The sequence below is a fragment of the Limulus polyphemus genome, unplaced genomic scaffold, assembly GCF_000517525.1.
Source record: "Limulus polyphemus unplaced genomic scaffold, Limulus_polyphemus-2.1.2 Scaffold1803, whole genome shotgun sequence".
NCBI classification, from domain to species: Eukaryota; Metazoa; Arthropoda; class Merostomata; order Xiphosura; family Limulidae; genus Limulus; species Limulus polyphemus.
In genome coordinates, this window is record NW_013667413.1 from 202,037 (window position 1) to 214,549 (window position 12,513).

Consider the following 12,513-nt stretch of genomic DNA (forward strand, 5'->3'; position numbering starts at 1 on the left):
GCGTTGGTTATATTTATAGGCGTGTGGAGATTTTCTCAAAAATTCAGATTACGTAACAATACAAAGTAACATTGGCGTTTACGTACATACGTGTATTGTTGATTATTACACTCGAGTCTTCTACAACTTTTTTACAATCTTCTTTTGTTTAATTACTGTCCCCTGAATTTGCCAGTCACACATTATTTTGGATGCTTTTCTTTTCCATGGCTTACGGTGCAAAGATGGAAAGATCTCTGGTTCTTTATCAACAACTGATATCTTGTCAGTAGGGGGTTTCTCTTCAGGTATATGGTCAAAATAATCCACTGATGGTTTCATCCCTCTTGATAATGTGAAAGTGATTAAGAGAGGAACCCGTGGCTTTTCAGTAGGTTGATGTAATTCTGGCAAAGTATCCTCTGAAGCTACCTTTGGCTGCTATCTGCCAATATGGTTCCAAAAGACAATAATGCTGAATGACCTTTGGCTTGGAGTACCTGTCTTAATGGATTCTGTTATGTTGTACTTTAGGTTACCATATTATTTTGTGCCTCCTTCCTTGTTGCCATTGAAAATCCAAACTTTGGTGATGTAATGTTCATGCAGTGAACGGGGATTTCCTGATAATAGATTATGAAATTCTTCGAAGCTAGTCTAAGATCACATATTTGTTTCCAAATGAAGTCTATTCTGAATATGCAGTCATTTTCAACGCCAATTACCTATACATAATGTTGTGCAGAGAGGCCTTCCACAGTTAAGGTGACTTTCAACCCAATTTTATTTTGCTTAGACCTTTATAAACATTTGCAGTCCACATTCGATCCATCTTCTTGCCTCATCATTGAAAATAATTTCTCAGTTTACTTTACCTGATCAGGTCACAAAATGGCAGCTGTAGAACCAGTGGCAATCAACATGTTGTAAAGTTTCCATTTGTGAACTCATTTACTCGTTTCTTTAAAAAAATGCACTCCTTGCTTCAATTAGGACAGACGAAATATTCTTATCCTTAGGATATTGTCTTCTTTTTTGATTCATTACAATTTCGAGAGTAATATCCATGTTTTCTGCCCTTCTACTAGTTTCTTTTCTTGCCATCAGTTGGGAGCAGTTTCTACTTCACATAGGTTTTTTGTTTCTGCATTTCTTGGTAATATATAATTTTAAGTTGCAATTGAAACTCCTTCTGTCCTGTAGTTTACTTCTTGTATTTTGAATATACAGTTCCTTAATTAATCATTTTAGTTTTTCTTAACCTCTATCAGAAATAATTGAAGTTTCTGCTCTATTTAATATGGTGATATCATAATTCCCATTCACATATACTCACCCACAATGACATTTATGAATTGGCCGTGTATAAAAAAAAAAAATCTAAGATAACCGATAAAAGATAACTGGGCAAGTTTTTCCACTTCTTGATGAAATTTGACTAAGGTTTTACTCATCTGTCTTAAAAGTTTATTTTAGAAAATCATTCCTTCTGACGTGACATTCCAAATATGTTTGATAAGGCATCAACAATGCCTAATAGTTGTTACGAATCTCTTCTCTGTTGCAAGGTTACTTAATATTGTTAAAGCTGGTCCTTTTGAATGTGCAGCAAGAGGAATGGTTTATTGTTCACTATTCACCCACTCATCCTGGAAATTATTTGAAACTATGCCTGATATGCTTCCCATAAAACGTCTCTATTATAATCTATTGTTTTCTCAATTTGGCAGTGTTGTCGAACTGGCCTGCTAAATTCCACAATTAGATGGAGTAGTGGTGTAATTGTAGGAGCCAATGAAGGTCATAGGTGTCATAGAAGTAACGATAACAGGTGTTGACCAGTTAGGTTCTCCTGAAATTTCATAGTTAATGGTGTTTAATGTTAAGAGTTCTTGAGCAGATACAAGGAGAGGAGTGGCCGGTCTATTCCTTTCATTTACTAATTCAGTTTCTAGGTATTTTATCCTGATTTTGATATTCTTTTGTACATTTTCAATGGTTCTTTAATTCTGTTATTATTATATTTCTGTACTCCAGTTTTGCTGCACTTCTTCTTCCACTTCATTGATGAAATTTTGTTCTTTTTAATTATTTTTTGCTATAATCCTTTTGTAGAAATTTTATGACTTCCTCGACGTTGCCTTTGATCAAATTGATGTTTGTTTTTCATTCTTTTGTAAATCTCATGTCTCTTGTAATTTCTTTTCTAACTTCCCCTCTCTTCTTTATCTTCTTTAATTTATTTTAGTTTTCTTAAACTTTCTTCTTGGTGATTTTCTTTACACTATTTTATCACTTGTAGCAAGTATGACCACGTTGTTGTTGTCATCTTTAAGTTGATTCAAGATTTTTTTTACCAAAAATCCCACTCCGAACACTTAAACGGTTTTTGTTGTTGGGAAGAAACAAGAATGAAAAGTCCATTGCACTGACTGATAATGAAAGCATTTTATTTATTTATTTATTTATAGGTTGTTCAAGTTAGCTTTAGCTAATGGTTACTGAGAGGCACTTGACGCTAACACAGCAATTTCGTGTATTTGCTAATTCTATGTTATCTATATTTCTTCATAGAAACAGAAACTAAATAATCTCGGCTCTGAACAAACTAAGTGATTAACAAACTTAATCAAAGGATGTGTTTGTTTTGAATTTCGCGCAAAGCTACACGAGGGCTATTTGCGCTAGCCGTTCCTACTTTAGCAATGAAAGACTAGAGGGAAGGCAGCTAGTCATCACCACCCACCACCAACTCTTGGGCTACTATTTTATCGACAAATAGTGGGATTGACCGTCACATTATAACGCCCCCAAGGCTGAAAAGGCGAGCATGTTTGGGGGGATGGGGATTCGAACTCGCGACCTTCAGATTGCGATTGAAACATCCTAACCACCTGGCTATGCCACACTTAATGAAATAATTCTTCTTACTTCAAACTCATTATAAGTTATTAATACTAATAGACACAACAATCAAACAGACTTACAGCCTAACTGCAACCTAACTCCTTTCTATATTATTAAAATCATTTTCTAAGCTTTCAAGGAAATTCCAGACATTACGCTACGCACTTCTTCTAAATTTTTCTCTAGATATTTGCTGGCTGTTAGTGTTAAAGCATGTTTCTTTATAAACAAAGTTGATTATAACATTATGTTAAAGTTCAATAATGTTATCTTGTGCACTAGAATGTGTACGGTTTGGTATATGATTTCGAAGTATGTAAGAAATGTTAATTTGATTCTATTTTTTGTATGTTCTTTCATGAATAAGTAAACGAAATTGAACGGACCAAAGGTGAATTTTATTTAGATATTCTCCAGAATTAAATTACGGAAGTTTCTTATTAATGTTGCTTATAGCATTAAATATGGTGTGTATAACAATTTGCTCAGCATCACAGTTGTTTTCATTTTGACACTGTGTAACGTAAGGATTCGGTTTTTAGTAGTAAAAATTAGAAATATTAAAATAACTGCTTAAGAGATTGTTCAGAACTAAGATTTGGTCTTATTGCCAACGGTTATATGGTATATGAGAAGAATGAGACGTTGTCTTGAACACCTTTTGGCGTTGTAGTTTATACATCATATTGAAACATGTATTTTTTTCAGTGTACTTGGTGGTGTTGATTATTTAATGTTTGTTCAAGACTGGCCGCCCACAGTGTGTCTTCATTCTTCAAAATTCGTCACAGTAAGTGTATAGTAATAATATCAATTGAAACATCGTTAAAAAAAGAATAAAATCATTAACGAAGAAAACTATAATTTTTAACACGATTACAACTTTCTTAAGGAGACTGATTTACTAGCAGCAAATAGTGAGTTATATATAACAGAATTAATGTGCTCACTGAGTCTTCAAACAATATAAAACACGATAAGGAAGCAAACACCGAAATAAACTAATTATTATATTCAAGCAGTAATCAAACTACTCAAGACAATAAAGCCACCACAAAAACATTGAACAAATATAAATAGCCACTAGTGTAAACAAAACATTGTAATTAAGCTCTTGCCAAACCAATCCTATATATAAGTTATTCTTAGTTCAATCATAAAAATAAACGCTAGAGTCAAGTCGGCAATGAAAAGAGGGGATAGATTGTTCACAAGCAGCAAACTAATTTGAGCCTCACAGTCTATTATATATTAATATTGCGAATGATCGGCTTAACAAAGGTGTTAAAATGAATGAACATTTTTGTGATTTATTCCAAAATATGATTGCTAATTCCATGTATAACAGATTGCATTCATAACTGTTATGAAATGTTTTTGGAACGACTTGAAGATCTGGTGATAAAATATGGAACATCTTGTTCAGTTTGTATTGTGTGTTAACATATAATCACGGTGTTGAATTCAACTAAGTATAAAGAAAATCCCAACATGAGAACAGACTGGAAAGCTAGATTTAATCAAAAGTTGTTAATTGTAAAGGTAATTATGTATACGTTTATTGTTCAACTATGGGCAGTATTATATCATGTATTTTTTACGTTCACAAACTAAGCCTCTGTTTTCGTTCGTACTACCTAATCACATGATGGTATAATTCATAACCAAAACCAAAAGTACTTTTCCGTTTGGAATTCGTAACCAAATCCAAAACCGCCTAACCGTGATTTTAATAATATTGATTTCTTATATCTAAAATATAAATATGTGAGTTAAAGTCATATAATCTTGTCTTCAACTTTCCGGGATCTCAGTTTAATGGTTTTGGTTCCGTAATACACACGGAAGTGTTTCGCCTTATCCATGCACTAACAGTGATTAGCCCAGTATGAGTGTGTTGATATGTGTATAATTGGGTGTAATCAATATGCACTGGTGTAGAATCCTTTATACGTTATTGAACATAATTTCGTTCGTTAAATTCTTGTCAGTAGAACTTGTATTTTTGATCATACATTTACCTTAGAATATGAAAACGAAAGTTAAGATACCTGAGGAGAAAATATCAAGAAACTAAAAATATATAACAAGATGTGCTTACAAATGCGTTGGTATATCTCCGCAGATATCACTATATTTTTATAATTTAAAGACCTTAAACGTAAGCTAGTTAATAGTTTGGTTTGTTTTTTGAATTTCGCGCAAAGGGCTATCTGCTCTAGCCGTCCCTAATTTAGCAGTGTAAGACTAGAGGGTAGGCAGCTAGTCATCACCATCCACCGCCAACTCTTGGACTACTCATTTACCAACGAATAGTGGGATTGACTGTCACATTATAACGCCCTCACGGCTTAAAGGGTGAGCATGTTTGGTGGGACAGGGATTCGAACCCGCGACCTGCAGATTGCGAATCGAGTGCCCTTACCACCTGACCATGCCAGCTAGTTAATAAGTATTAATGTGATTAGTTTATAATGGGTGGGTCAACAAATCTTAACGATTTAATGTTTGTAATGTGGGCTTGGCATGGCCAGGTGGTTAGGGCACTCGACTCGCAATCTGTTCGCAACCACCAAACATGCTCGCCCTTTCAGCCGTGGGGGCGTTATAATGTGGCGGTCAATCCCATTATCTGTCGATAAATGAGTAGCCAAAGAGTTGGCGGTTGGTGGCGATGACTAGCTGCCTTCTCTCTAGTCTTTCACTACTAAATTAGGGACGGCTAGCGCAGATAGCCCTCGTGTAGCTTTGCGCGAAATTCATAACAAACAAATAAACTGAACCCTTTTCAAAAATTCAATGTCCTTTCTAGGGTAAGGAGCCAGAGACTGGACACAGCACTCCAAATATGACCTAATCAATGACTAATAAAGTGACATTATAACTTTTTTTAGACTTGTATTCAATATTTCTCTAGATACAACTTAAAATCCTATTTGTCCTACCACTAGCATCAGCACATTGCTTGAATAGCTTAAGAGTTTGATCAACCAGTACATTTTCTCAGAATATTTCACTTACAGTCCCTAATGCTTAACCTTGGAAGGACAACCTCCTTGCTCTTTTCTACTAAAGTTAAATTCTATAGAACTCTGCATCAATTCTAGACCAGCAAGTGGCTCACATATCCAATCCTTGACCTCCTTCAATATCCTTGGATAAATATTATCTGCACCAGAAGCTTTATCAAGTAAAATTAAATCGCAAGCTCTACTCCTGGTGGCGCCCTTCAGTCACTTCTTTTAAATTTTAGCTTTTCACCCATACTTCCGCCGGAACCCAAATACTTTGTTTTCTCGGAAGCTGCCCGCCGAGCTGTTTAAGGAACTCTGGCGAATCGCTGGTTGGCACCCTTTGTGGATAGAACTATAGGGAGGTATCTGATCGCCTTCAAACTTCTAACTTTTGTTCTTGATTAATGAAAACATTCTTGGCAAATACTTTCGCAGTGGTTCGTCTTAAAACTGTACGTACACCTGAAAAACTGTGTAACATTCTATATAGAAAATTCACAGTATGCTTGCATACCACAACACTTCATTTGCATTAACGACGTCAAAAGTGGATTTCACAATAAAAATTTGCAAAGAATCTCAAGTAATGTAATGAATACAATTTATGTATTACAATATTAGGTGTAATCTCTGTTTTAACATTTCTTTAAAATGGCCTGCTTTTGAATTTTTTAAACATGTAAATTACAAGTGAAGTTTGCATTTAAGCATAACTTTAGGCATAATTTCATGTTTTACTCTGATACTGTTGTTAACTAAGCCTACTATGAAAGTCGTAACCAACGAGATCTAAAATACACGGAGAAGTTACCCATGATTTTCAGCTCCACCAAACTGAACCTACACGAAACACTGACCTTAAAACAAAGTAAATGGATGAAATACGTTATCTCCAGCGAGAAGAACCTTGGCAGTTTGGGAAGAAGTATGTGTCCTTCTTCTGCATAATAAGTACACAATAGTCTTCCGAATAATTTTCCAGATAAAAGCGTTTTTCTTGAAATGAGAATAAGATACTATTACCTACTAATGTCGGAACAAGGAGGCCTATGAGTTAGCGCTGCTTAACATTTCAAGCAAACATGACTACGCTTTGAACGATTCGTAATATTTATGTTGTGGCATGATCGATGTTATATATCAAGGTAAAATTATATTCCCAACAAAGAATGGAAATAGTTTTTAGAAAGAGACTATAGCATTGAGAAAATGCAATAGTCAGTCTTCAAAATCTAGCTTTGTTTGCAGTAAGCATTTTGAAGAATCGTGATTCAGGTGAGCGACAAATTGTGCATATTTAGCAAAAAACGCAATTTTCACAAGATTTGCCTTCTCAGAACGTTTGTTAAAGTCCAAAATTCAAGAAAGGAGAAACCAGCTTGCGATGATTTAAAAATGAAAAAAAATCGTGTTGTCTATAATAGGCGTGGAACAAACATTAAGTACGCTTATATAATAAGCTTTAAGGTTTTATAACTAGGGATAATGTAATGTCCTATCCTCCCACTATATATGTATATATTTTATAATAATGTGGGTTTTATCTCCGTATTAAAGTTTTATATATTTTTACCTTACCCAGTTAAGCTTAGGGTGACAAAAATTAGTATTTAAAAAAGATACAAATCCAGAAGTTTTGATGAGCCTTATGATATGGTTTGAGAAAAAGAGTATAATATATCTAATATATGCTTAGTGTAATTTAGCAACATATGAACTATACCCAATGGCTTTGAAAAAAGGGTGTAATATTATTATTTTTAATATAGTTCAGCAGTATAAGCACTATATTAAACCAAAAGAAAACATGGAACTAAACTACACTATGCACATACACTTATTCAGTCTTTATGTTTAAGCTTACACTAGGATCTATATATACTTAATTTTGAAATGCTATGACTACACATTTACCGAGTTTAGGTCATGACATGATGTTTATCATCTTAAAATCTCGATTCCTTCCCAGCTAACAGTTTTACGCTCGACTTTCGTTTCTCTAATATTGTGTACTTAACAAAACATTTTAGATTCCAGGGAACGTCATTATATTGTTATCCAGAACTTTTACAAACCCAAATTACAACAATCTAAAATCTCACAAGACATTGTGCCAATGTTACTACAACGTTAACATTGTGGTAACGTTTTATAATAACGTGGAAAAAGGTTGTTATTGTAGCTTAATTCATTTAAGTAATGAATGTTTAAATTAAAGGACAACACGCACACCTAGTTCTTTCATAAATGTATTTATGATGCACAAATTACCTTAACATTGGTATGCATTCGCAATGATAAAATATTTTAGTCTGTGTCATCATCACTGACATGTGGTCTGCGCCCTACATCATTCCTCGTATGAAATTCTACAGGACAGACTTTTATTTAGCATGAAAGAAAATTAAATTTTATTTTACAATGTCATGTATGATAATGTTCTTTTGATATACCATAATCAAATTGCCCCATCTCTTGATATAATTCACAAGGGCGCAAATCGCTACTAAAAATGTGGGGGAAGAGACAAGTAGAAATGAAATCTTCGTACACACGCACCAACACAATCACACACAAACAATATACATATATATGTGTGTGTGACCAGATCTTAGAATTTTTAAGATGTTTTTATTTGGCATCTTACAAAATATAAACCCAATTAAAACCCTGTATTGATCTCATAAGAAATGGAGAATAAATTTGATACTTTGTCCCAACTCCTCAAAAAGTGAGGGTACATGTATCCCCCCTCGTCCTTTAGGGACTTGCGCACATGAATTCACTCATGTTGAACATCAATTAACCGTAGGTTTCGATATTCGTGGTGGGCACAACACAGATAACTCATTGTGTAACTCTGTGTGTTTAATAACAAAATACAAAAAAATATATTAACGTATATGTTACAACTATCATAATTACTATCATAATTTTAAAAAAAAGAAAGAAAAAAGACAGAATATAATTGAGTTTTCAAATAATGCCAGAGGCTAATAACTTGGATATTTAAATCAAGAGAGAAATCAGCAATTACATGGACCTTCTTCTCACATGTGACTAGTGCCACCTGGTTTCTTGGGAGAGTGTTTTAATTATCTCCTAAATCTAGTATTCTACAAGACCTTCACTTTTTTATTGTTCCTCAGGTAGGGTTTTGTGTAAAAAATAAAAGAGAAAATACTGTTATGACAGTCACGCGACACTGGGAGCATGCGCGCTGGAGTTTCTAGAAGGATCATGACTTATCAAGGAACCCCTCGAATGTCCAAGAGTTTGCCAGGCGCCCCTTTTTTAGTATATAAGCCCGGCAAATAAAGCCAGCGATAGATATGTATATGCAGATAGATTGAAGATAGAGATAATTGAGTCAAGCGAACAGTAGACACCGTAAGTAAAGTGTGTGAATCACTGTGAGTTATAGCGTGTGTTATAAAGGTTGTTAAGTTTAAAGTGACTGTGGAAATTCTGTGTATTACAAAGTTGTATCGAGAAAGAATAAACTAGTTTTAATTAAGAAAGGACTTGTATCGCTGAAGTTCCTTGGAAAGAATTTATACCGGAAATTAAAAAACGAACAGATACACAACAAGTCTAAATCATGCTGTGTACATAGTAGAGAATTTGTTAGGCCCATTCCATGAAAAGTTATTCCAAAGTGAAAAAAAAGTTACAATGTAACTTTTATTAATCTGAAATATTCATGTAACTTGAAAGTAAATCACTTTTCGCTTACCACCGACGCAGGGAAAATAGTTCATTGGTTAAAAACATACGTTTTAACTCTTCAGAAAGTAATCTGAAATCAGCATATTTACAGTTTGGTTTAATGCTAGTTATTAATGAGTGGCAATAGGATTTAATGTAGCTTGCTTAGGTACTTGACTTACTACTTATATAGAAGGAAAGATCAGTTTAAAAAATAATAATACTTCTATCTCCAGAAATATTGGCATGCCAAGAATAGGTTTTGAGTGTAACAAGCGTGACACATTATAAATAAAAGTTAAGCTCGCTGTTTAGTAAAGCATCTCCTAAGAAAACTTCGTTTGTAAAACAAGTAAGATATGTTAAAGGTACAATAATAAATTATGTTTAACAAGCAATTAAAAAAAAAGGGGCTATCAAATTCTGTAACAAACATAACGTCACGTGAGTGTTACAAGACTTGGCCTGGTATGGTTTGATGGTTAGGCTCGACTCGCAGTGTGCTGGTCCAGAGATCAAAATCCGTCATCGAACCTGTTGGCCTTTTAAGTTTTGAGGTCATTATAAAGTGACAATCAATCCCACTATTTATTGGTAAAAAGTAGCCTAAGAGTTGGCGGTAGGTGGTGCTGAATAGCTGCCTTCCCTCAAGTGTATCACTTTAAAATTAGGGACGGCTAGTGCAGATAGCCCTCGAGTAGGTTTGCGCGAAATTCAACACAACCAACAAATAAACGATATAAGACTTAAGGTATTGTTACGTCTCTAGTCGTTTGCTAATTTTCCGTAAAAATGCTTTCCGAAGAAACTTTAGCGATACAAGTCGTTTCTTTCTCAATACAACTTTGCAATACACTTAATTTCCACAGTCACGCTTAAACAAACGCTATAATTCACAACGAACGAACGATTCACGCGCTTGACTCAATCTCTGTCTGCAATTCAATTACATTGTTGCCGTCACTTCTTGGCGGTCTTATATACAAGAATACCGAAAATCTAGTAAACACTCGAGGCTTCACGAAGGGACATGAATTTTCTAGAAGCTCATGACGTGTTATTAGCGTCACGTGACTTCCGTAACAGTATATATACATCAGTATTCGTTATACTGGCACAGGTCCTCAATTTAACTTAAATAAGATTGAATTTGTATTTGTTATGACAATCAGCTCTGGTGCAAACCAGAATTGGTGGTTCAATCTTTGCAAGGATATCTTCTGACTTACATAAGTTGCATCTTGAGTAAATGACCGAGTACATAACCGAAGGAAAGAAGGTATTCGTGCTGTTATGTACAAAGACATACTAGTCAAGTTTCCATATGCAGTGCCTAAGGAATTCTGTGTAACTGGGCCATTGAAATGGGCGATAGAAAACTGTCATCCTCTTAAACTAGATGATTATTGGAAAACATGCAAGGAGTGGTAGTGTGCTTTTCAGATGACAACCTTTTTGAAATGGAACTATGCTGTATATCTACTGTCAAGATTTAATGACGTTGTTAGGCCCCAGAATCGTTGTATCCTTACGTACTCAACCCCTGTAGTAGGGATTTTAACTTTAATCCTTCTAAAAATATAACTTTACTGAAGGGAAAGTTTTAGTCTTTCAAAAGTAATAATAATAAAATGGGTGAATTCTCTGATACGCTGCAACTGGAATTAGTTTAAAATTTACTTGAGGATTGTGGTTTATTCACCTCCATTATTTCACTTACTTTTCTGCAAATGCTTTTGGTCTACTAAGATAGGTTGAGGCAGTGCTGAGCTTAAAAAAAAACACCAGACTCCAAACAGTAGGGCAATGAAAGACAACATAGTCCACTAATAGGCCTATGCACTAGTGGTGGGTTTAGGGGTACACGTCTTTTACAAGAAGTAAATATAGTTAGTACATTTAACATTTAGATGATATTTCTAACTCATCAGTGCACTGCCTGAAAAACAAAGCTGTCCAAAATATTGTTAGTGATAGATGATTTTATACGTTAAATATCAGAGTAAAGAAAAAACACTTATGCATTATATAAGTGATAAGTACTTTATAAATACTATAAATCATAACCTTATAACGTTTTGTTTGTTAAATTTTGCGCAAATTACTCGAGAGATATATACGCTAACTATCCCTAATTAGAAAGTGATAAACTAGCTAGTCAACACAAACTATATATGGGTTACTCTAACCTAACAGTGGAAGTGACTTTTACATTATAATTCCCACACAGCCGAGAAGGTGAGCATGTTTGGTGAGGGGATTCGAACCCATGGCTCGCAAATTTCGAGTCAAGTTCCCTAACCACCAAGTCATGCCATGCTTAGAATGAATAATATTTTGTGTTTTTCTTTGTATATTACTATAAAAAATTTTATCTTAATTCTTACACTGCATTTTTTACATTTTTTGAGAAGATAAGCGTTTGTTTTTTTTTTCTTGATCTTTATAGTGTGAAGTGCCTTCTAAGAAAAATAACTGGGTGATTCATGGATTATGGTGAGTGATTAACCTGTGTTCGGTAATTCTTTAAGAAAAATTTTAGCTGTTTTTATTGAAAGTACCGTAGTTTAGGTAAAGTCGAAACTTATACTTTATTGACTTATTCTTTTAAATTCTCTCCTTTTGTGTCACCACTGAACACTTCAGTTAAGTTATTTAATTGACTTAACAGCATATTGATTGGATGTGTCAATATAACAAACAATCAGTGTTGTAACTGCGTTTTCATTAACTTCTTGACTGGAATCCAAGATAATTGAGACTCAGCAGCTCTTTCTTTATATATATATATATATATATATATATATATATATTACTTTATTATATTATTACTACGAAGACTAATTATTTACTATTACTTAAACTTAAAAACGTACGAAGTACTCTACTAGTTATTAATTACTTT

At 34.1% G+C, this 12,513-nt stretch overlaps 1 protein-coding gene across 1 annotated transcript in view; it reads left to right on the forward strand.

Annotated features, from left to right (window-relative positions):
• LOC106464989 (ribonuclease Oy-like) overlaps nt 1-12,513 on the forward strand; it is a 38,893-nt gene that overhangs the window by 1,886 nt on the left and 24,494 nt on the right. The window contains exons 2-3 of the mRNA XM_013925179.2: nt 3,595-3,676; nt 12,058-12,104. Coding sequence (XP_013780633.1) covers nt 3,595-3,676; nt 12,058-12,104 — 129 coding nt within the window. The remainder of the gene's footprint in view (nt 1-3,594; nt 3,677-12,057; nt 12,105-12,513) is intronic.